A 26,991-nucleotide genomic window follows, 5' to 3' on the forward strand; every position below is an offset into this window, starting at 1 on the left:
AACGTTTGGCACCGTGAAACCAGACAACCAAAGTAATCTCATATCAGAAGACTAAGAGGTTTGTATTTATAAAGTGCCTTGAGCTACCTAAAAAGGAAGTCAAAGCACAATGCTAGCACACACAAGTCTATACTTATCATGAAATTCATCTTTATAAAAATCAGAATGTATTGAGTATATCCTGTGTACCAAAAACTGAACTAAAATTTTCACATATCAAGTTTAATCTTCAAACACTATAAAATAGTAACCATTGTTATTATCACAATTTTACAGATGGGAAAACTGAAAGTTAAAAATATAAACTAACTTCCCCAGGGTCATTTGGACAGTAATTGGTGGAACCTACATTTGAACCAATGTCTATGTGATTGCTAAGTCCCTACTCTTAAGTTCTGCTTTACACAGCAATGCTAGAAAAGATGAGTCACTTTCTCACCTATTTCATTCACAAAACTCTCTTTCAATTCATTTTATTAAAAGTCTTTCTAAATCCATAATAGGTGTCCCCCAGTTAGGCTTATGGCATATATGTTTACTGCCACCCTGCTGACACTTGAGCAATTTCCTGAGTCTCTATTGCTACTGCTGCCTCTATTGCAGACAATGAAACACGAAAAATTTTCTAGAAATTAGAATGCTTCCTGTAATGAACTATCACAGAGGTCAATGTGATAAAAGACTGACTGAAGAGTAACTGCCTGTGTCTTCTGGGTTTTGCTTGGAGACCTCGTATTATTGTCCTATAAAGTCCTCTGCTACACCAAGTAGCTCGACTGCTACTCCACTTGATCTACCAGGGAAACTGTCAAAGTCTGGGCACTACTACTGAGTTTTCAAATGACAATCAACAAACCAATTTTGTTATTGATGGAAGATTGTAGTATTAGGATATTTAGAAATGTGTGAGGCTTAAACAGATCAGATGCTAAGGTTTATGGTCTTCAGTTTTATGAGTCATTTTTCTAACAGGAATTATAATATTAACTCCACAATACTGGCTATAGCAAAAGAGTAAGGCAATGAAATCTTAAGGGATCGTGAGATTCTGCCCAAGCTTACAAGTGTGCTGTACTACAAAAAGTCTGGCTGGTGCCAGAAGTCCTGGGACTTGGTCTCATTCTACATGGCTTATATAAACGATTGAATTTTTTTTTTTTTTTTTGAGTCTAATTCCCTAATGAGTAAAATATAAACAAAAACAGACAACAAAAATTAAAAAAACAAACTCCAGGACTTGGGTCAAATAAGACACCAATTTAGAAATATTTTGTAAACTATAAGGTGTTAAATGATAACTGGATTTTCCCTGTTTAAGTAGAAAATATGGTTTATCACATGTTTAGTATAATCTTTTAGGAAGCTTTTAGGACTTACCAAAAAAAATTATCAGTAAGTATAGGAATTTGATTATTTAAATAGGCATTTATTTTCATGTCTCTTTCAAATTCAAGTTTTCAGATAAATGATAACTACCTTATACTTGCTAAGAGCATGAACATAATAAACAAGGAAGAATTTTCTTTGAGCCTATAGCAAACTCACACTCCTGTATTGTATCACTGTGGAATGCCTGATCACTGGATATAACTGCAGCATTGGTCCAGTGAGTACTCATGTTTGATAATTAAGACAATCAGTAATTTCTACTGCTGTTCCTCTGCCACTTCATAAGGCATGCACTATTGGTCTTTTCGTATTTCACTCTCATTGACCGTGGACTCTAAATCATTATTTGTTGGTTATAGACCTTTACGATGCCCAGTGGCATTTTCCACTGATGACAGCAGTAACAGATGATGTTGAGCCAAAGCTACTGGGAGTGAAATGCAGAAAGTAAAATGATAATAAATAACTGTCACTCTATTACTAAATAGTTCCTGAAATTGGTTCTAGTACATGTTCGATATAGCAGAGTCTGCATAATATAAAAACCAAAGAGCCTTAGCAGTAGCAGCAAACAAAAAGGAACCCAAATGCTTGTCTTATGCAATGACCAGGAATTCCTCATAGATCATGACATGTGTGTTCAAAGAATTTGCAACAGATTCCACTTCCAAACCTTATAGTATCTTTCAAATTGACTGTACCTGGGAAATGTGTCAAAAGGTACACTCGGTCCAATGAATACAGATTTCAAGAATGCTGCATAGAATATAGACATAAAGTCTCGAATAGCTATGAGACTAAACATATGACTATATTTTAAGCACGAAGATATAATTATAAGAAATATCAAACTATTGGGGATATAAGATGCCTGGGTGAGATCACAAAACCTGTCTCAACGTGCTCTTGGTTCTGGTCAGGTGATTTCAATGGGGCATATATTTGAGCTGTCCTACTTGACCAGCCATCTCATAAACTTCAGGTATGAGAGTGGAATCTATTGTGATAAAATCAGAAGATAGACATTCAATAAGAGGATGTTACTGGAGTTAAATTGTCTATACCTTACAATAATTAATCTTTAAATTTAAATTTGTATCCTTCCTCTCTTTCTTAGACCACTGTAGCATCCTTTATTCTGCTCTCTTTTATTCCATAAAGGATATACCAGATTTGTTGTGATGATAGTTATCTGTTTGCTTTTTAGAAAAGGATTTCTTGTACTAACTCTATGACCTAAGTGAACTGACATATGGTAACCACCAATGTTCTAAATCTGCAGACATAATCCACTTACTAGGAAAGTTATATAAACATGAGCCTCAGTAATCTTATTGGTAAAACTGGGATACTAATATCTATAAAACAGAGTTAATGTGAGAATTAAATAAATAATAATATATATTGTGACTACCTTTTGTTGTTTTTCCCAAAAATCAGAGTCTCACAATGGAAGATAGTTTATTTTGGGAACAGATCTTAGGGAACAGAAGTGGGAACCTGAGAAGAATAAATCGAGAAAGAAAGGAGGCCTATCCGAGATATCTTATCAAGCTGGTCAATGCTGTAGGCACTGGGGCTTTATCCGCCAGGAAATTCTGAGAACCTGTGGAAAATGCGCTTCAAAAGGGTCCATCCAAAGAATGGCAGAGTATTTGTGAAGGGTTGCTCTGTGGGGTTTCAGTGCCTCACACAAGGCTGTGTATGTATTAAAATATCTGAGCAGCTTCCTGAGGGATTTCACATAGCAACTGCAGGAAAGCCTCAAGGCAAGAGGTGAATATAAGTCAAGCTATTTGGAATGAATGCAGGGGAGATTTATGAAAGCAGACAGGGGCCGGGTTGAATATAATGCTGCCCCCAGTAAATGTGATGGCCAGGGATCTATCTTGTCACTAGACAGTGGTGAGGCTGTCACCCAAGGGCATTTCAAATAAACTGGATCATCAGGGAATTATTCACAGTAGAACACAAATGTAGGATTCAGAGCAGTTTCAGGGGGATTTCCACAAGGTTAGAAGCAGTGGCTTCTATGAAAGATTCTTAAGATCCAGGACCATGGAGATCACCAACTTCATGCCCTACAATGGTCAGCTAGCTAAGTAGATGGCTTGTAATCCCATCCAAGAACAAAATTAAAAATAAAAACAGTAGTAATTAGAAGCTTATCTTCTTAGCATCTAATTTTAAAATTTACAAAACACTCTCATATGTATTTTCTTCTTTGAAGTTACCAGTGGTGCTGTGAGCATGTATGATATTATTCTCCTCATTCTTCAGAAGAAGAAATTTAAACTTTCTAAGTTTGAAGGGTCTTAAGCAAGGCTTCATTGTCTACATGTAACAAACTAGAAGAGAACCAAGGCATGTTTATCCTAATCCCGTCATCCTAAAAGTTGCCTTTATTTTTTAAAAAATTTCCTCCTATCAATTATTTTGTAAGACCTAAACCTACTTGTAGGGGCTCAGCAGCAACCTAAGCAAATCACTCACTTACACACTTCACTCAATGCATGAGCAAAGTTTACCATTAGCAAAATGTATTTCCAATTCCATTGCCATTTGCAAGATTTGATCTCTTACCAAGGAGTCAAACTAGATTTGAAGGAAATTGTCTCTAGATGATGTGTTCCTCTAGACAGTTCCCCACAGGAACTGACTTCTAAAGGACTAACCAAAATAATCTGCAAGAATCGAAACTCAAGAAAAGCAACATTTCTAATATGACAAAAGTGTTGTGACTGATATATGCCAGTTCTGAAGATTTGAAAACATGTGATGTTCTTAAATTTATCTTTTTCCATCTGTCTCCAAATTTTATATCACTGAATTTAACTAATTAAATAATAATAATGATAATTATACTATTGCTACTACTACAATAATAATTGATTATTGAGAACTTATTACTATGAGCTAGGTACTGTTCTATTAGGTGTTCTATTAGTTAGCTTAGTTAGTTCCCACAATAATCCTTATATAGAAAGTAATATTAGTATTCTCACTATACAAATAAGAAAACTGAGGTAGAGTAAGATTCCCAAGTAGCACAGCAAGGAGGTGGCTGGTTCAGGTGTGTTCCCATACAGTCTTAGCCACTGTACTGCTCCGAGCAGATTTGGTGGTCAGGTACCTATTTTGTCACTAGACAGTGGTGAGGCTGTCAGCCTGGGACATTTCAGGGAACTGTGATTTCAAACCTAAGCTTTGTAGTTCGGTCTGCAGTTACAAGCTCTCAGTGTCTAGGAAAATAAACTTTCACAGATTCCTACACACTGGTAAAGTGAATAAAGTATCTCATAGTAACAAAAATTGATTAACATCTTTGGAGAGAGAGAGAGAGATAATGTTTGTGAGTGTGTTGAGGTTAGGGGCAAAAAAGAGCATTGCAAAAAGAAAGAACAATAGAGGCGTATTGCCTCGGGGGGAAAAAAATCCCCCTAGAACTTGAGAGTCATTTACAACTTCTAGGTTACTCTTTTCTACTCTAAATGTGTAGGCATTTCACGTTGACATTCCCCTGACTACTATAAAAATCAAAAGTGGTGTGAGGTGATTCACTGAATCTGAGAAATGGTCTTCCTGTGAGCTCTCCAGGTAGAAGAAATAATTCCCCTCATGCTGCTACCCCTTCATTTGGAGGCTCTTCTCCCTGTGCTTTGCAAAACCAGCACCAGATCCAGGAGTCCCGCCTATGAGAGGCTGCCTGGATTGACCAAGAGAGAACACAGTACACAACTCTCCCCCAGGGAAGTGACATACCCGGTCAGTTTTTCCTTCAGTCTGAACGCTGGTGTGACTGCGGACCTCATGATCCTCTTCCAGGTCAGAAACATCCTCCAGTTCCTCTGGGGTCTATTAAAAAAAAAAGAAAAAGAAAAAAGCAAAGCATTGCTGTCAGGTATGCAAAATGGAATACAGTCTGTCAGTACCTCAAAAAAGAAGCACAGAGAGCAATATGACTCAGCACTTCACTCCTAATATACCAAAAGAAATGAAAACGCATGTTCCCACAAAAACCTGTAAACAAAAATTCATAGCAGCACCAGTCATAATATCTAAAAAGTGGAAAAAACTCAAACATGTATCTGCTGATGAACGGATAAATAAAATGTAGTAAATTCATACAATGGGACATTCGGCCATTAAAAGGAATGAAGTACTGATACACGCTGTAACATGGGTGAACCTTGAAAATATCATGCTAAGTGAAAGAAGTTAATCACAAAAGACTATATATTGTGTGATTCCATTTACATGAAATGCCTAGAATAGGCAAATCTATAGAGACAGAAATTTGATTAGAGTTTCCTAAAGAAAGGAGTGGAGTAGGGGGAGTGACTGCTAATGAGTGTGTGGTTTCTCTATGGGATGATAACAATGTTCTGGATTAGATGGTGGTGATGGTCACACAATCTTGTAAGTATACTGTAAAACAATGAATTTTATACTTTAAAATATTGACATTTATGGTATACAAATTATATCCTGATAACTTTTGAAAGAAAAAGGAAGCAAAAATTATCAGAAGGAAGTTTTTCACCTCGGTGAGTAGCAATATGGCTAACCAGTATATGGTTACCACAAACCAATGCGGTTATTGGTGAACAGAATAATTATCATTAAAGTCATATAATATCAAAACGTTATCAAACTTAGTAAAAAATTAAATTTTCTTGGAACTTAATAATTTAACATGAACTCCAGTGTCTATTCTAAATAGTTAACCTACTTCCATTCCTTCTCTTCAATTTCAGCTTAAATATCTCTTGGTGTCTAACTCAGTAATCCCCTGGACTGAGTTGAGTTCCTGCCAAGGATTTCCCCGTTGCCCTCTGTTTTCACTATCATAATGTTAGTCACACTTTATTGTATCATTGTGTGTTGAAGTGCCTCTTCTGTGAGGTAAGGACTAGGTCTGCCCTGCTTACTGCCATATCATCACAACCTAGCCCATGCATGCTTTTGAATGAAGAAGCAAAATTATCAGTGATAGCCAAAAAGATAGTTGGCTATGAGCAAAACAAGTCAACAGTCACACAAATGCCTGTTCTAAATGCACATTTACTGTGATTCTATCTTCTGTATTTCAAAGTTAAATTGGTTTGTTTTATGTTGTTCTTCCTAGTTTAAGGTTTTTATTCTTAGTTTCACTGGGCAATAATTTAAAGATATCAGTCTTTATTGCAAAAGCAAGTAGAAGTCCTTAAGAAGATTAACGTGATACTTGTTTCAGTTTACACAGACTCAACTTTAAACTATTATCCCTTTGCTGTAAAGCCCTAGTGAGAAATCCAGGATACAAACATTTAGGTTTCATGAAAAACAAATAAAGCAAAGTGGAAGATCTCATATGTACATCTGGCTGTTAAAGACCAAAAAAAATGCAGGGCCTGCCTCCTTAGACCAGCTCTGGTTTCCCTTAAACCTTGCATTGCACACAGGCCCTTTGTTTATTTTCTTGTCTGCAAAAAGCTTTCTTTCCCCAGAAATGGGAATATAATGATTAGTTCACCGTATGGAGGAAAACTACCAATTTCACAACCATTAATGGCCTCAGATTCTTTCTCCATGGATCTTTAACCAGCACTTTCTATGTTCTCTAACACATTCACTAGGCATCACCCATCTTTTTGCATTTATTTCAACTTGCTCCAGACATTATCTGCCCCCTACCTCTTTACCAAGGCCTCCGATATATTAAGTAATTATCTATATGTCGATCTCTACATGCAATTCTTCTTTGCTGCAACTATATGCAGCTAAGATCACAGGACAATTTACTTTCTCTGCTTGGGTATTAATAACATGAGTTCACTACTATGAAATGTCTACACAATCACATATTTCATTATTAGCCATTCTTGTGTATTCTTCTCACAGTATTGAGAAAGGATTTTTGCAATTTCCCTCTTTGATACACCACCAGCCCCTGAATACATTCAGTAGCATCTGAACACATTCAGTCATCAAATTCCCTTTCTTGGGTCCTGTTTCAGAACTGAAGGCTATCTGGTGCCCTTACTATGATCTGTTTTTTATAAATGTCTCTTGCTTATTAATTGGGTTACGCTCTATCACGTAGTAGCATGTAACTTCATCTCTGATTTCAATATGTCATTTAACCCAAAAAATAAAGTCATTTAACATAAACTAAGACCAAGTGCTGCTGTCACAAGTCACAAGTACCATTTTTGTTGGTGATACTGCAGGGAGAGATAAGCCTACCATTCACGCCCACATACTTCTGTGCTTTTCTTTGTCTTTAACATAGAACTAATAGTTTTCTTGCTAAGCCAGCACAACTGACCTCTTATTTTCATGAATAAAATCAACGGGGTATGGTGTTCAAAATACTTGCTGGCAGCGTTTTCTTTCTGTAAGGCAAGTGGTTCGATGGCATTGAAAAATGAAAAGTTAAATACGAAATATTATAGTTTGAATTAGGTGGAAACTAAGAAAGGAGTATTCTAATCACTTTTGGGATGATACATTAACTCCTTCAGGACTGAAGACAAATAATAATATTAGGTCGGTGCAAGAGTAATTGCGGTTTTAAAGGTTAAAAATAAATTGCAAAATTACTTTTGCACCAACCTAATAGAAAGCAAATAACAATAATAATAATAATAATAATAATAATAATAATAGAAGGATGGGCTACCCTATACTGTACATTCTTAATAACAGCTTGTTTTTACTCATCTGGTATATCTAGAAGGTATATGGGGTGGGAGTAGTATGTGTGAGTTGTGTGTGTTTCTAAACAATTTTCATTCTGTGGGAAGAGAGACCAACTATCCTACAGGCAATGTCATGTGTTAGAAAGACCCTATACTGTTGAGTAACGCAGACTTGAATTTCAATTCTGGCCCTCTAATCAGTCATAATGTGAATCTGGAAATCTGTGTACCCTTAAATTTTGTTTCCTAAGAATCAAATTTTGGATAATAGTACCTTATCCTGAAGTTGGTTTTGAGGCTCAGTTGTACTAAAATGCTTTAAGTAAGAGCTTAACCCACAGACATAGCTGGGGTGCAGCAAGTTTGTTTCTTTCTCTTTATTGCTTTTTCTCCTCTTCCTTTTCTATCCTGTTTCTGATCCCAGCAGGCTGTTTTTGTTTTTTGTTTCTGTCTTTCTTTCTTTCTTTTTTTTTTTTTTTTTTTTTTTTTTTGTATTTTTTGATAAATCTTCTGTGGAAGTTTGAATAACTTCATTTTAACCCAAATGTATTATTCTAGATTGATATGGCACTTACTAGCTGCCTCTAGTTATAGTCACCAGATTTGGAATATATAAGGTCATTGTGTTAAACACAGTTTAATATGATTCTGCACGCACTGTTTTCTCTTAAATCCCAAGTAAAGATCTCTTTTGATCTGATTTTAATTATCTCTTAAACTGGCCCCAGCAAAAATTGACTCTAACAGATTTTTAGGAATGATGAAAATATCTCCTTTTTTAAGCTAAGCTGTTTCTAAAGACCAAGAAGATAGATGCCCTTTTTATTTTTTTTTTCTGAAAGACTGTTAGCATATTCAGTCATTACTCATTTATTTCACATATCAGAATTCAGTAAAACTGTTTTGTATTTTCCTATTTTTAACTCTTGCTTATTGTGAAGCCTTCCTTAGACAGCCCAAAGTGATCTGAAATAAGCTTAGTTTTCTTATCTGTAAAATGGCAAAAATACTACCCAATTCTTAGGGTTATTGTGAGGATAAAATATGATGAACTGGAATATTACTCAGTGACTAGAAAATACTGATGTTTCAATATTGTTCATGGTTATTAATATTATAAATCTCAGGGTTTTTTTAATGCAAAAGAGGCTAGAAACCAGTATAGAACTTGAAAATATTCAGACTGAGATTTTTATATAGAAACTGGAGCTGCAAAAAACAGTAGTGGTACATTAAACTTCAGGGTCACAGTGAATTGGTGGTATTAATATATAAATATTTACTGATGTCGAAATAACTGCATTTATATTGCTCCGTGCCCCCCCCCCCCAGGGAGCTCAATGCTTTCTGTAGACCTAATTTCATTAATCTTTGCAGCATCCCTAGTGAAACAGGTAGGTAGCAATATTATAACTAAAATTTTACTTGCATGAACTTTATAAATGTTTAATACTGAAATGTGAAAAAGAAAATTTCTGGTCACCACACAGAAAAAAAGAGAAAGAAGGAAAGAATCAGAGGGAGGGAAGGGGAAAAAGGAAAGGGGAAAAAGGGGAGGGAGTAGAGGGAAAGAGAGAAAAAGAAAGAGGGAGGGGGGAAGAAGGAAGAAAGGAAGAAGGAAGGAAGGAAGGAAGGAAGGAAGGAAGGAAGGAAGGAAGGAAGGAAAAGAAAACAGAAGAAAAAAGGTAGTTTAAGAAACAGGAGTCATGCTTGGCATTTTCCTTTCAGAACTAAAGTTGAATTCTAAATCATACACGTGATTTAATTATAAATCATACTCCTCTATCTGTCACTGGCTTACCAAAATCAAATAACCACCAAATAACCACCACAGCAATGCCAGTAGATGTCTAACACTCAGAGCTCTTAGGAAGGGTGCTATGGATATTCTTCCAAAGCAGGAAGCTGACGTAACATATTCAGTGAGATCATGCTAGCTGAGTGGATAACACAGGATGATTTTTAAATGTCAAAATAGAGAGACCAGACTTAAAATACTTTTAAGAATAGAAATAGATATATTAATAACATAATTAAAAATTACAGAAAATTAAGAAATGGCCCTTGTTGAATATGCGCACATGCACAAGTGGACACACACACACACACACACACACACACACACACTACTCCCTGCCGCCATCTCTGGCTAAGAAACTGACACTCTATTATTCTGAATGTTCGAGAAACCAGTAACATTCCTGTTACACTTGCCTCTTTTCTACTCCTCAAACATGTCCTACTCATCAACTCATTCCACTTCAAGCCCTTTGACTCTTTATATCTAGTGCTCTCTTGCATGGCATGCTCTTGCTATAGCTTTCACATGGCTGGATCCTTCTCACCATGGGGGCACAGGTGGCCTATCCTCAGCCCCAGACAGTCTTCTCCGGCCAGTCTTTCTTCTATCTAAAGTTAACCTCTTCCTTCACTTTATTTTATTACATCACCCTGTATGTTTTACCTCAGGTTGCTTATCACGATCATAACATGAAATGATATTTTTCTTCTTATTCCATTTTTTTGTTTTGAAAGGAGATATACTTTGGTCTTGCCCTATTAGAACATAACCCCTGGGAATAGAGGTGTTACCTGTTTTGTTTATCACTCTGAGCACCTGAAATGGCATATGGTATCGCATTTCCCCCCAAATGAGACCTAACTGGAAAATAAACCCTAGCATGATTTTTCAAGATGTTCGTAACGTAACACCTATCCCAAAATAAGCTACAGTTAAGATCATCAGCCAGATGGACGCATTTAGTACGTCTGTTGCAACACACAACGGACGTATTGAATTATAAAATAATAAAATTAATATATAATTATAAATAAATAATATTACGGACTTTAATATTTAAAATAAATGATAATATAAATTATAATTAAGTATTTGTAAATACCCAAGTGGGCGCCTTTGGACGCGAGGTAAATGCCTATGTAAACAGATGAACTCGAGACTTATTGCCAAATGACCAATCAGAGTACAGACACAACGCATGAATAATATGCGCACTTGATAACAGACGAGGTTGTGTCTAATATGAATCTTCATAATTCAATACATCATGTGTCACAACAGACGTACTTAATGCACTCATGTGAAATAAAGAAACATTTTCTGAATTGTGGTGTGTGCAATTTTTCGTCGCTTTTATGTGGACCATCATTCTTAACTGTCATCACTTTTGTTGCCACTCCTGTCTCGTAAGTCTTCAATTAGCACTTGATTTAATGGTAGATTTAAAGGGAATAATATTTTGACCTGCAGACAAGATGAGTGCAAAAAGAAAGAGCTATTCTGTTGAGTACAAGAAAGGAATCGTGGGGGACTCCCGGGGCAAGAATCTTATGTCTTTCTGCAAAGAGAAGAAGTTGGATCTCTGAATGGTCCAAAAATGGCAAGGGGACTACGATAACCTCAGTCAACAGGTCAACGAGGGAGATGCTAAGAAGCACAAGTGTGGATCAGGTCAGCAACCGCTATTTCCTGCGTTGGAAGACATCATCTGTGAATGGATTGCCGACAGGCGAGCAAAGCCTTTGGTTGTGCACAGGGCTGATATTCAAGCATTTGCCCTTGCAATGGCAGCACAGTTAGAAATATCCCCAGAAGAATTCAAAGCATCACAACACTGACTGGATGGCTTCCTTCAGCAATATGAACTGTCTCTAAGATTGACAACACTGTTCAAGTGGGAAGATACTGAAGTTATTAAACGTGCACTTGCATTCAAGTCCTTTGTTGATGGCATCGATTTTTCTCAATACCAACTCTCCAACATGATTGCTATGGATGAAACTGCAGTGTTTATGGGCCAAGGATCTCAAACGGCAATTGATTAGAGGGGTGCCTCGTCAATCTACATTCCCTCCACTGGTTACAAAAGTTGACATGTTACTGTATTTTGGCAATTTGTCTGGATGGAAAGAAAGCCCCACCTCTAATCATCACTAATGGCAAGAAAGATAAGGTTGAACGTGTTTCAAGCATTTATGTACTCAAAACTGAAAAAGTCTGGTGCACACAAGCAGTTATAAGGAAGTTGGTTGATTTAACGCTTCCATTTGTTTTGCAAGGTGGCCAAAGAGGTCTGCTAGTCTGGGATTCAGCCAGCATTCACTGTACTAAAGACGTGAAGGACTTCCTTACAGACAGAAGAATAGATCAAATAATGATTCCCACAGGAATGACTGCCTATCTCCAGACTCTTGATATTGCAATAAACAGCCATTCAAGAACCATCTGCACATGGAAATCATTGAAAATAGAATGGAAAGAAATCAGCGTGGAAACTTTGTGAAGCCTAGCTTGCAAGAGGTCGTGACTTGGGTGAAGAATTCATGGGATAAAACCACTGACAGCTGTGTTGCCAATGCACTACGAGCAGGCTACATGGACAAGAAGTGCTCATTTAAGGAGAGCTCTGTTGCTGGACATGAGAGATTGGGGCAAATGGTTCTATAGGAAATGTAGTCGCAAGAATTTCAAGCTGGAATTCAAGGTTTGGGGAGTTATGATGATGTTCCAGAAGATGACATGACTGTATTTGAATTAATGGTAGATTTTTATAAATGAATAAATGTAGATTGTTGTACATGAAAAAATAACACATCCCCTGAAAATAATCCCTAATGAGTCTTTTGGAGCAAAAATTAACAAAAAACCTGGTCTTATTTACAGGGAAATACTGTATGTGCTCAATAAAATTTCCTAACTGAATTAAGAAATACATGATTTTATGACTAATAAGCTTTGATATCAATGTCACAAGAAGGACATGAGAACATATTCAAGCTATGAAGTCATGTTTAATCCTTTGCCTTCTGCCTTCAGTAAGTTTTGATTTAATCAAACCTTTCCTAAGGGAAAGTTTGAAGCAAAGATTCCTGGATTTTTATAAACCTATGGAAATTAGAGACAATAGATTTTGTGCAGAGAGATTTTTCACAAGCTTAAAATTAAGACTTGGAAGATGAGGAAGACATCTATGTATCCCACTAGCAACGCAGTGAGGATATAAAAAGAATTAAGAGAAAATGCCATCTACCAAACCTAGACCAGTTTCAAGTTTCACTATGGTCTTGTGACACAAATGTGTCATGGAAACAGCAAGTAGTAAACCTTAAGGAACTACATGGGCTAGGACAAGGGGCATCTCATTGGCAACCAGTGTGGGAAAATGACAAGTGATGGGTATTTCTCTTAGATGCCTGGGTATTGTCTAAGACTCTAGAAAATCTTTCAACCTTGACGCTATTGGTATCTTGCTCTGAATAATTTTGGTTGTTAAGAGGCTACTTTGTATATTGTGAGCTTTTTTAGCACCATTCCTAGCCTTTACCCACCACATGCAGTAGGACCACCCCGAAATGTGACAATCAAAGATATCTCTAGACATTTTCAAATTCACCTGGTAGGGAGAATGAGGGACACCCTGTTTGAGAAATACTGCTCTAGGACTTTGACTTACCTGTCGCAACACAGGTGGTAGAGGTAAGAGGGGCAGGGGGCAATAACTATTTTTAAATTTCCCATGAGCAAAGTTAAAGCATAGTGACTTAGAAAACATAAAAATATTTTTTTTCTTGTACATGTGAGTTTATGGACTGAAATTCATGCCCATAAAAAACCATTATGTTTACAAAACAGAAGAGGGCACTGTTTATTCATTTTAATCTTAACCAAACAACTGGTAGACAATATCAAAAGATTTATGAAAATAATATTACAAACTTGGTTTCAATATTAATACAATCATTTAATAAGCTCTTTTCATTCTCTGGTATTTCTTTTTAAGTTTTACTCATAACGAAGAAATTATTAACTAGAGATATGCAGTGATAGTCTACGTTTATTTGATCAGAAATGAAGATGTTAGAAAAATCAAGTTAAGTCACTTCAATTAATATAATTGAGAGTCTTTATGTATATAGACATAGGCTACTATGCTAGATTCTGGGCATCTTCAGACAAATAAAACATAATCCTTGCCCACAGGAGAGATAAAAGGTAAGGATATTAGATGGAAATGAAACATATTCCCTAGAGTTAGAAGGTTGGAGAGTGACATTGAATGGTAAGAAATGGAGGAATTTCCTTGGAAATGACATGCAGAAAAGAAGAATAAATGTAAAGTGCCCCAAGTTAACCTAGGAAGGTATTCCATATATTATCAAAAAGCTGTTAGGTTTGTGTTATAGAGTAGGTTAATGAACTTGAAGTTAGGATACCTGGCTTTTCATTCTAACTTTGCCACCAATTTGTTTTATGTTGCTTGGCAAATCTCCTAATTTTCCTATTCTTCAATTTACTCATCTTCAAAATGGAGACGAGGAGTAAAACTTGATTATTTCTGCAAGTCCTTTGAGTTTTAAGATTTTATGAGATTATGCTTAAACAGAAAGCATAATATTAATTTGGATCAAATGTTCCTAGTATTAGGAGATCTCAATACTAGGGGGGATCCGGTAAATATGTTGAGTTCAGTTGATTAAAACATAACTTATTTCAATTCATTCTGTCAATTAGAAATAAGACGAATCTCCTGAATACATGTATCTTCTTGTTCTCACCAGGAGCGAGAAGGACTCTAGTATTGTTCACAGTTTTACAACCTGAGGGCCTAACACAGTGCTTGGCAAATAGTAGGTGCACGATAAATGTTTTGTTTTGTTTTGTTTTTCAGTGAATGAACACAAAGTAGAAAATAAATAGATAAGAAAATTAATAAGGATGCAAATAAAGACATATATCCCCATTTGTCACAATAGATCACTGGTGGATTTTCTTCTTATAGTATTTCAAAAAACAATTCAAAGTATCTCTAGGTACCACCATTATCATTCTGTTTCAAAAGCCATTTCTTTCTTCTCTTCCAGCATGTTAAAAATATAACACCACATGAATTATTCCGTATGATGAAACTAAAAAGACTGGATGAGTCTTACGCCCCTTAAAGGCTACAATTGAAATATATAGTTTGACAAAGCTGTTACACAATATTTAAAAAAAAATACTCTAAAATAAGAGGAAACAATACATCTGTAATACACAAGAGAGTATGATTAAACATGTAGTCAAATAGGACAACTTGGGCAGATAAATCCTGAGCATGTAGCATATTGTTGCCACAGGAAATAAAACACTGAACCTTAGTTGTTTGTATATTTTTGGTGAAATAAATCTATATTAATTCACTACTTAGAAACCTATCCAGGCCAACAGCTACCAAACAGCTGATCATTTGATGCCTTATAGTTGAGTCTGGATTATGATGATTATCATAGGGGGTGATCATTATAATCACTTAACTTTATAAAAAGCCTTTCTAAGAACTCAAGCAATGATATAATCACACAAGGTAAATCATATTTTAGCCTCAATCCCTCTCCCAGGATGGCTGTGGGCAGTCATTCCTCTGCTCCTAAGACACCAATGAAGCTAATACCGTTAGAAAAGCACACACAAAATCAGCAAGAGAGTCGTAAATGAAAGTGGTATCATTGATCTCATTATACTTATTCAACCACCAAATGAGGTGGTGACCTAGCTCTGATTCCCAGGATTGCGTGTCTAATACATGAAAACTGTCATAAAACATATTCCAGCTTGAAGTTTAAATAAAGATATGAAAGATTAATGAAGCCATGAAGAGTAGCATTTGGATGAAAGCATATTTTTGGAATGTTGAAATATTATAAATATCCAGACCTAAATCAGGATCTTGGCATTCTTCTTTTGGAGAACAGAAAAATGATTTTTAATTGAGGTCTTAATATAATTCATGAACAACTTTGCTTGGTTATACCACATTTCTTTTCTCACTCAATGTTGACAATAAACCTGAGGAAGCAAATGTCATCCTTTTAAATGTATAGCTGAGGAAATCAAGCCTTAGAGTTAATAGAAGCTGTCAAACATCACACAGCTAGTAAGGGGCTACTGTGGAGTAGGGTCCGGTGCCCATCTCTGAACCATGGGGCTTGGGAGTCACAAATGTAGGCTGAAAGTGGAAATCGAGTAGTTAAAACTTACAAGTCTAGCAAGTGATCTTTAAACAGCATGAATATACTGCTCACAGAGAAAGGGAGGCCAGACACATAGGGGCTTTGATCAGCACACCACCAGCTTTGTTCTTAGTTTCATGCTTTCCTGCCAGATATAATTTCTGGACGTCAGCACACTTTGTGTCTGGAGCAAATAGATGATTCAGTCCTTTTTCACTGTTCCACCACCACCTACTTTGAACTATATATTGCCTTTAAAAACCCAACTAAAAGAAATCCTGCTTGTTTCTCAGGCTGGTATCCTGGCTTTACGTTATACCAGGATTGAGACGAATTTAATTTTGGCCCATAGCATGAGCAAAAATGTACCAATAGATCTGAAAAAAGGAAAAAAAAAATGCTTCTGAGTCATTCCTTTTTTTTTTTCCTTTGTTAAGTTCTATTTTAATTAGGCTGTTGTAATCAGCAAAACTATAAAATGTGTTTTGGACAGACCTGTAATTTTATATCCTATTTCCAAATTTTGAGCAGAAAACCTACACTGAGTAACTTGTCAAAACTTCTTTCAGTAAGGCACAACTGTGGTGGAACATAATATAAAGATTGAGTATCTGGGTTCTAGGTCATATGCTACCTTTAATAGTTTGTGACCTCAAGCAAATACTTGTTAAGAACTCAGCTTCTTCAGAACTAAATGAAACTAAAGGATTTATAAAATCCCCTTCTATTTTCCCTTCATGCTACAAGTCTGTTGCAGTTTTGGTTACAATGTATGAGGAAAGATGATGAATATTTGTTTTAAAAGGCTGAAAGCAACAAAGGAACAAAACAAACAAATAAACAAAACCTCATAGACACAGACAATAGTTTAGTGGTTACCAGAGGGTAAGCGGGGAGGGGGGATAGTAGAAGAGGGTAAAAGGGGATCAAATATATGGTGATGGAAGGAGAACCAACTCTGGATTGAAGGAGAACCAACTCTGGGTGGTGAACAAACAATATAACATATAGATGAAGTATTATAGAATTATGCACTTGAAACTTATGGAATTTTAACAACCACTGTCACCCCAATAAATTTAGTTTTTTAAAAAAACTGTACTGTCAGAACACTTTCTTTCGAAATGCTTAACACAATTTTAGATCAGAAGTTCCATTTGGATTGTTAACCTCTCAGGAGGTTAGAAATAACTGTTTAAACTTGTTTTGTCTAGAACTATTTAGGATGAGGTGAGGGTCCTTCGCAGGCAGTAACTGATGATGCTACTGAGAAGTGGGCACTACATTTCCTCTCATTGCTCTATAGGTCGGAAGTGTGCTGCTGTTGGAAACAATGCAGTAATAATAAGAGTAGTAGTGGGGGTGGGGTAATGATGGCGGTGGCAGCAGTAATAACAGTAGCAGCAGCAGCAGCAGCGGTGGCAACAGGTGACTAATAATACATCATGACCTTCAACTCCTGGGTATGGAACCTGCGACCATGAGTATCACACAAATTCTGTTGTATTTGAGTGAGGAAAACCTCACTTTTCCCATTAAACTCTATGCCAAACAAGCTCTATATATGAGAATTTGTGTTCTTATTCTTAGACTAGACAGCTGAAGAGAGGTTATCTAATTTTTAAAAATATGAATTTTTCTTTTTCAAAAGGGTTATTCAACTGATATTAAAACAAGAGTTTCGGACAATATCTAATGGCAAAAAAAATGTACCTAAAATACTTTAACTAAATATATATACATATATATATATATATGTATACATACACATATATACATACACATATACATATATACATATATACATATATATATGTATATATATATATATATACACATATACATATGTATATATTTGTACTAATTATATAAAACATTGCATATATATGAGAGAGAAAGTGAGTTGTGGAGTATTATATCTGGTTTTCATTCTTTATAATTTATTTTTTTCTGAATTTTTACAAAATATATTATTTTTATCATTGGGGAAAAAAGCAAGAAATCAGTGTTACAAGAAAATCGGCTTAAGGTTGAATGTGCCACTTCAAGGACATGTCAGTAATAAAAAAAGAGCAAGATTGCAAAACTTACTGCAGGGAGCAGAGCTGGCCTCGTCACTTTGCAATAGGTCTATCAATGTGGCATGATATTTGAAGCTGATGTAGACACAGATAAAAGCTTTCAATAGGTGAGGGGAAAATTGCTGCCTATGTCTTCATTATCAGAACAAACACTAAAGAAGACTGTGATAGCAGATGCGAGAAATATCCTTTACCCGGCCCCCATGCTATTTCCCCATATTGCATGATCTTCTTTTTAACTTTGGATCCATAAAAGCAGTTGCTTCATTATTTTATGTATCACATTTTCAGTGTCCTGGAAACTGGTTTTACAAAAGTGCTCTATAACAAAGATTGTGAGGGAAAGGAAAGTTGTGTTTTGATTTCCCAATGGGGATATATATTTTTTTAACCCAGAGAAAATCTTTTACTTGCAGAAATTGTTAGGCGGCCAGGTATAACATCAATGATCCTAACTGAATTCATCTATTTAAATTTGCAAAGTAATCCTGGGCACAGTAATAAAGCAACTACTCCCTGCTGTGTTCCAGCCATAGATGTTATATAAGGCTAAACAGGATGTCCAAACCTGGCATTCCTATTTCACTGAACCAAAAAAAAAAGAAAAAAATATGAAAGAAGTTCCACATGACTGAGGAGATGCTGCTCAGTAAGACAGAAATTCAGATCTATATTAGACTTTTGTACATACTAGTCAGGGTTACTGGACTGAAGTTTGCTTTATGAGACATAAGAATTCCCAACACTAGTAGAATAAAGGAGCTTAAGTTGTCAGTTTATATATAACATAGAACACTAGAATGCAACAAAATAAATACTTGGACAACCCCTAAGCAAGAATTATGCTCCCTATACGAGGGGAATTTTAAGTCCCCAAACTCAAAGACCTATTTGTAGAAGAGAATACATCATTGCTGAATACATAATCAGATGTAAGTGGTTGGGAAACTAGCTCGTGGCAAACGCATTGTGTTATTTCTACACAGTCCTGTCCTGATCAATGGAATTAGGACAAGTGGTTAGAAGCAACCCTAGTGGGAAAACTCGATTTAAAAAATGTGTGTGTGTTCCTTAACATGTTAAACATCTGTATACCATAGAATCCAGTCACTCTACTCCTAGATCTTTACCCAGGAGAATGACAACATATTCACCCAAAGATTCACACAAATAATCACAGCAGGTGGATTTGTAATAGCCAAGTAGTAAGAATAACCCAGATGTTCAACAGGGGCATGCTATAACTGTATGTCCATTCAACAAAACATTATTCAATTATAAAAAAGGAACAGATAATGGATACAAGTAACAACATGGACGGATCCCAAAATAATTATGTTGAGTGAAAGAAGCCTAATAAGAATATATACCGCATGATTCTATTTACACAACATTCTAGAAATTGCAAATCAATACTCAGTAACAGAAATCAGATTGGTGCTCATTTGGAGTCTCAGAAAAGGGTTATTAGATAATAAAGGGACATGAGTAAGTTTTATATTTTGATTATATGTTTCTTACCTTGATTGTAGTGATAGCTTCAGAGTTACATAATATGTCCATAAAACATATCAACTAATATGCTTTAATATGCACAGTTTATTAAATGTTAATTATACATCAATAATGCTATAAAAATTTTGCATTTACTTATTCAAATTCCTCTCTAAACACATGTTAGATCAAGTAACAATTGTTTGCTTAGCCCAAGACTATAAGTGGGACCATGCAATCTGAAGTTCTGTTGAACAAGTTTATGAAAGAATTCGCACTGCAAGTTCATTTTTAATCAATTAATATCTAATCCTTTTTGCTATTAAATAAAATGGATCTCATTTCTGAATAAAGAACCACATATTTAATCAAAAATGTTAAATTATTCTTGTAACATTAATGTTAAATGTTAAATTGTTATAAAAAATGAACTTCAGTTCACAGATACCTTGTCCATGAGTTATCTCATCAGAGGTACTTAGAGATCAAGAAACATGAATCTTTAGTAAAAGTAATACCAACCACAGGCATTTCTATACGGATATCAATGTGAAATGACCACTGCTAAGAATAGCAATATATTATAGAAACAATGTGACTTTTCTATCACTTAACTGTGTTTATAAAATATCAAACCAAGCTTTATACTTTTTTAAACTTCATTCAAGGCAATGGCTTTCAAAAACAATTTAGTAGTAAAACCCATTTTTAAAAGAAATTATATAATGCTAGTATTGACAACAATACAAAAAAGTAATAATGTCACTAATTTAAAGCATAAAGCTGTGAAGCAGGTGTGTGGGTTTGTGTGTGTGTGTGTGTGAGTGTGTGTGTGTGTGTGTGTGTGTGTGTGTGTACATGGTGTGAAGTCTGGGTAGTCAGGCTTCTCCACTGCCCACCTTTTATTGCAGTCTGGAAAATAATCCCACTCATGCTGACTGCCCTAAACCCACAGATTAGGTACCACAATGCTTTCATGTTAGAGAGTAATTCTTCGTGTTTAACCAGAAATTTGCTATTTCAGTAAGGTTATTGGCAAAGTTCTGTTGAAATGTATGGAATTAAAGATAATTACATATACTTACACTACCTCCTGTAAATGACTAACGTGACTATATGTTCAGTTCATTTTAAAATACAACGGTAAAATAATAAAATAGCAATTGCAAATATTCATTGCAATAAATACAGGAGGCACCTACTGTATTTCATCAGATTTGCTAATGTGTTGCTTCATCCTTTTTCAGTAACCCCCTGTCCCCCATTACTACTCCCTTCTGGATTTATCTAGAAGTAGCCTTAGATGTCACCAGCCCCAAGCAGTGCACTTATAGATAAAAAAAGTCATTTTCAAAAACCCACTCAGAATATCTTTGGGTGAACAATATGAATGTCATCTATGTATAACACTGAAGTTAACTGCTAAATAAAATTAACAGCTACACTTACTATATATAAAACCAATAATTCATTTTATTGTCTGAGGAAAATAAATCCTAAGCACTCTTCAGCTGAATTTATCTTTTTTTTTTTTCACTTTTCAATTCTCACCTTTTATTCTTATCTTTCCACCTATCCAAAGTAATTCAATATGCCAATTATGTTTTTGTTAACATTGTTCTGCTAACATCACCCCCCTTTTCCTGAAGATCTCATACTCTATCCAGAAGCCAGAAATAATTTTTGGTTTCTGGAAAGAAGATATTGTTTTCAAATAAGTTTTACAAAGAGAGAGACAATCTACCTTAGAACAGGATCCCCATTATCAATGTGGCAAGATGAAAAAGTATACCATTTTCTATGTGAGAGAATTTGCTAGGTTTGGTTTAATTAACCTCAATGACTGGTGTGTGTGTGTGTGTGTAGTGACACTATTCTTTCAAAATTTGAAGGGCGCATACATTACTTTTTATTAAAATTCAAAAAGAAATTTTAAATAGATATGGATTACATTCAGAAGATATTTATGAATTACTTGGATGAATTACTGTTTAGTTGTTATGAGATTGTCATAAATTATATGAGGACACCATCTTTATGATGCTAATGCAATATAGTCATAGTTCTGTATATTGAGTTTTAGTCAAAATTTCATGAATATTGAAAAATATTATTCACATTCTCCTATCAACATACATCTTTATCTACACAATAGAAAACTTTGTTTCATATAAAATACCCTGTTTCTGTTTGGCTAGACTTTACAAGCTGCTCCTTATTATTCTCTCACTAATATTTATAAATTGATTTAACTTAGTGATAGAGTGAACAGCACAGTGATAAAGTGAACACTCCTCAAGATTTTCCAGGATCTTATAGACAAAATATGTTTGTTTGTTTTTCAATTTATCATTCTGCTTAGCTAATTTTTGATCCTGCTAAGGGTTTAGACTATCTAAATAGAGCTTTCACTTTAGACCTCAACTCTGGAATTACTGTATTTGAGAACAGAAGAAGCATCTGTTCAGGTTCTCCTCTGCCCATTTTTTAATTGGATTGTTTGTCATTTTGTTGTTGAGATGTATGAGTTCTTTATATATTTTGGATATTAGCCCCTTATCGGAGATGTTGTTTACAAATCTCTTCTCCCATCCGCTTGGTTGCCTCTTTGTTTTGTTGATGGTTTCTTTTCCTGTACAGAAGTTTTTTATTGGATATAGTCCCATTCATTTATTTTTGCTTTTATTTCCCTTGGCTTTGAGGTCATATTCATAAAATCCTCTCTGAACCCACGTACTGTAAGTTTAGTACCTATGCTTTCTTCTATGAAATTTATAGTTTCAGGTCTTATGTTTAGGTCTTTGACCATTTTGAATTAATTTTGGTATTCAGTGACAGCAGTCTAATTTCATTCTTTTACACGTGGCTTTTCAGCTTTCCCAGCACCACTTACTGAAGACAGTTCTCCCAAAAGACAAACAGATGACCAACAGATATACGAAAAGATGCTCAACTTCACTAGCTATTAGGGAAATGCAAATCAAAACTACAATGGGATACCACTTCACACCTGTTAGAATGGCTATTATCAACAAGACAAATAACACCTGACAAGTATTGGAGAGGTTGTGGGGGAAAAAGGAACCCTCATACATTGCTGGTGGGAATGTAAGTTGGTATAGCCACTGTCAAAAACAGGATGGAGGTTTTGCAATAATTAAGAATAGAACTAACATATGACCCAGGAATCCCTCTTCTGGGTATCTACCAAAAAAATCTGAAAATATATATCTGTAGGGAGATCAAATATATGGTGATGGGAGGAGAACTGACTCTGGGTGATGAACACACAATGGAATTTATAGATGATGTAATACAGAATTGTACACCGGAAATCTATGTAATTTTACTAACAATTGTCACCCCAATAAATTTAATAAAATAAAATTAAAATATATATATATATATATATATATATATATATATATATATATATATATATATATATATATATCTGTAACAATATGTTCATTGCAGCATTATTCACAGTGGTCAAGACGTGGAAACAACCAAAGTGATTTTTGATAGGTGAATGAATAAAGAAGGTGGGGTGCATATACACAATGGAACGTTACTGAGCCATAAGAAAAGATGAAATTCTGCCATTTGTGACAACATCACTGGATCTTGAGATTATCACACTAAGTCAAATAAGTCAGACAGAAATGTCGAGAGCCATATGACTTTATTCATATGTGGAAAGCAACAAATGAACAAGACAAAGAAACAAAAACTCTTAGCCACAGACGATAGTTTAGTGGCTACCAGATGGTAAGGGGGTAGAGAGGGTGGTAAAAGAGGAAAAAGGGGGTCAAAGATATGGTGATGGAAGGAGAACTAACTCTGGGTGGTGAACCCACAGTGCAATATATAGATGATGTATTATAGAATTGTACACATTAAATCTATATAATTTCACTAACCAATGCCACCCCAGTAAATTTAATAAAATTTAAAAAAAAGAAGAAGAAAAGAAAAGAACTCTGTGTTATATACTGAACTCAGTAAAAGTAATTTCAGTATTTTTGGACAAGAAGTCAGAATAACTAGGTTCTCATTCTTACTTTTCAGCCATTCACTTTTCCATTTAAGTTTTCATTAAAATGACAAATACTGTAATAGTTATGAATCATAGAATGATCGATAAAGAACTGATATTTAACAAAAGAAGTTTCCCCATCTAATGGGATACTAAGATTTATTGTTTCTGTGACTTTGAAATAGTTTCTGGTACTGTGTTTCATGTACTGTAAATTAAAGCACACTGTCCCTGCTTTCTTGATGTTCTGCATTTTACCTCTTCCTCAGCTACTGTTATTATGGTCAACTAAAGTGATGGCTGTAGATGTAACTATGTCTATATATAAACTAAGGCACACTTCATTTTTATGTAAAACTAGTTTTATAAAGTCTCTTTCTCTGTTCAGGGTACATAGCAGGTTCTCACTGAAACATTTTCTTCCTTCTCTCTTTCCTAAGATGGCAGTATAGGAGATAATTAATGCCATGCTCACTAGAATAAAAAGAAAATTTAAATTCCATTCCTAATACAACACAGATTAGTTGTGTGGCACTGAGGAAGTATATTAAACTCCTTTGATTTCGTATGCCTACTTTATAGGGTTGTTATAAGGACTATATGAGAAAATAATATGAAGTACTTAATATAGCACAAAGAACACAGTAAACACTCAAATAAATATTAGTTCTCATGTCATTCTAACACATGTCAAAAAATATATATATATTAGCTATGTCTAATTAATGTTGTTGTTGGAACTAAGTAAAGTATAGTAGACCAGGAGTTAGAAAAATTGTCCTGGTTCAATCACTTACTGACTACATGATCAAGTTATTTTTAACTTTTAGAGTCTAGATCCCTCATTCTGTGAAATGGGATTCATTATATCTAAAAGGGCTGTAAAGTTTACATGAGCAAGTTGTATAATAATTATTAAAGTATGCTATGAATATCAATTGCAGGACAGCTATGAATATAATTAAGGGAATAAATTGAATCACCTTTGACTTTCACTCTCATTTTATTTTGTTGAATAATTGAAAACACTCAGAAGAACCAATTTTTTAAAAAGCTAAGTTGGGCTGAGACAGAGGAAGTTTTAAATAATTTTAAAAATATGGAAAGCTTCTCCTTTGTAAAAGGCACACTGAAGATTAAGAAAGAGAGTCGGAAGAGAGAGCAAGAAAGCAGCAGAGATCTGAAATGAGGTGAGAAATGGATCAGGTAGGAGGGATTGCAAATATCTAGTAGTCACATAATGCAAATGGAAGTATATAACAGAATCTATGAAAATAGCTCAGAAGAGGAGAGTGACTTTCATACAGTGTGTGCTTCTCTCCATGGAGTACATTTCCATATAAAATTTAACTCAGATATTACATATACATACATACATATATATATATAACATGACATGGGGACATGATTCACTTGAGGCTAGAAAACCAGAAGCCCTGTCCACGGAGGCCCTGTCTTTCACCAGCACAAAGGCCCCTGATTAATTTCTTTGGAACATTCAACATGCTAACTCAAGTAGTTGAGGTCAACAGTAAAATTATATCAGGTTTCTTAATTAACCAAAGTCTTTATTAGCCTTTGGCCTAATTTTTGTATTTCATAGTTAAACAGTGAAATTAAAAATCACTAAATTGGATAGGAATGGCGGCAATGAGGCAGACTTCTTGAGTTCTTACCACAAATTGAACATCTACAACCCATCAAAGGACTCTCTGCTCATCACTCAGAACAGCTAAGAGACTCGCTTGAGGATTACTTGAAGGTGGGCAAATTGGGTGAGCAGGGGAAGAAGGAAGAGAGCTGAGTGGAGACGCGGATGCATCCATGGCTGCAGAGATCCTGGGGGTTCCAGGATGGAACAGAGACCACAAAAGCCAGGAGGTGGGCTCTTTCCCTGCATCCCACAGTTGATCTCTCCCGCTGAGAAAGCAGCATATACAGCATTTGAGGCAGTAACATCAGCTGAGACCTCTAGCTGGGCCCTAGGTTGGACAAAGGACATAAACTCCATACCTGGGCACCTCCCCCCAGTCTCCCAATCCTACCCCTGCCCTTCCAGAGACTCACGCTGGCCCCTGAACTGAGGAGTAGTGTCAGATTACAGAGGAGCCAAAGTGCTCAGGATCTGGGAAGACCTGGTGTGCAGAACAGCTCTGACCCAGGAAAGAGGCTGGGAAGAGTGTGATACTACTGGGTTGGGAGAGAGAAGACTCCTCCACCCCCAGCCCCCACCTTTTCTGGCCTGCCTAGGGCTGGGCAATTATAACTGTGGCGAGACTCCCAGGGATCAGCAGTAGGCGGCAGATGCAGCTCTGGGCTTTCAGCAGCTCAGAAATCTCCCGCCTGCCACATACACCAACACACACACACACACACACACACACACACACACACACACACGGAAGAAGTGCTCTAAGACTCAGGAGACCTGGGCACAGGGCTGGTTGTGTTATTCTCAGTGCACACATGTGCAGGCAAGAGCAGAAACTGCACTGACTTTGTAGAAACTACCATCCATACCCCTTAGCCCCACTCATCTAAATCTGCAGTCCCAAGGTCACTCTGGGCATCAGGTGACCATCTCTGCCTGCACAATACACAGAGGACTCTGGTACAGCAGAGGACAACCTGGAGATTACTTGGTGAGTTTAAGCCAAGACTGGTGCTGCTTTTTGTGTTTTGCTTTGTTTTTATATCTTTGATATTTTTGCCTGTGTTGAGTGTGGGTTATCAGTTGTTTTTACATGTGAATGTATTTGGTTATTTCTTTGTTGTTGTTGTTGTTGTGCTTGGTGATTTGCTTACTTTTGGAATTGCCCTAAACCAGGGCCCAGCTCAAGAGGCACAAGATTCAATATACCCAGTGGCCAATTCCAGACCAAAGCAGAGTACTACCGGGTTTGACCTACAAGTGACACACCCAGAGGGAATTTTCTACAGGCAAAAGAGCCAATAGAGGCCAAGCCTCATTTAAATGGTCAACCCTCACGCAGCAGACATCCTGCTATGGGCAGAGCCAAGTCTCACACTAGTCAGCCTAGGAGTCAATCCCACCTACTCACAAGCTAAAAGCAATTAAAGATCAACTTTAACAGGACAATATACACAAGAGTCACTTTTGGAGCACACGCAGAGGAGAAGAAGGCAGTGGTGCAAGTCACCTGTAAAGGACACGTACTACATAAGATAACACAGCAAAAAATTAGAACCCTAGGGGATCTACCTAATACATCGAAGCAAACACAGAGAGTTAGCCAGAATGGGGAAACAAAGAAACATGTCCCAAATAAAAGAA

At 35.9% G+C, this 26,991-nt stretch overlaps 1 protein-coding gene across 5 annotated transcripts in view; it reads right to left on the reverse strand.

The window, feature by feature from the left end:
- The window catches only part of CTNNA3 (catenin alpha 3), a 1,442,547-nt gene that overhangs the window by 159,695 nt on the left and 1,255,861 nt on the right, over positions 1-26,991 (reverse strand). For all 5 annotated transcript variants that reach the window (XM_019731774.2, XM_074339503.1, XM_019731775.2 and 2 more), the window contains one exon: positions 5,152-5,244. In XM_019731774.2, the coding sequence (XP_019587333.2) occupies positions 5,152-5,244 (93 nt within the window). The remainder of the gene's footprint in view (positions 1-5,151; positions 5,245-26,991) is intronic.

This window comes from Rhinolophus sinicus, linkage group LG07, assembly GCF_036562045.2.
Source record: "Rhinolophus sinicus isolate RSC01 linkage group LG07, ASM3656204v1, whole genome shotgun sequence".
Classification (NCBI taxonomy): Eukaryota; Metazoa; Chordata; class Mammalia; order Chiroptera; family Rhinolophidae; genus Rhinolophus; species Rhinolophus sinicus.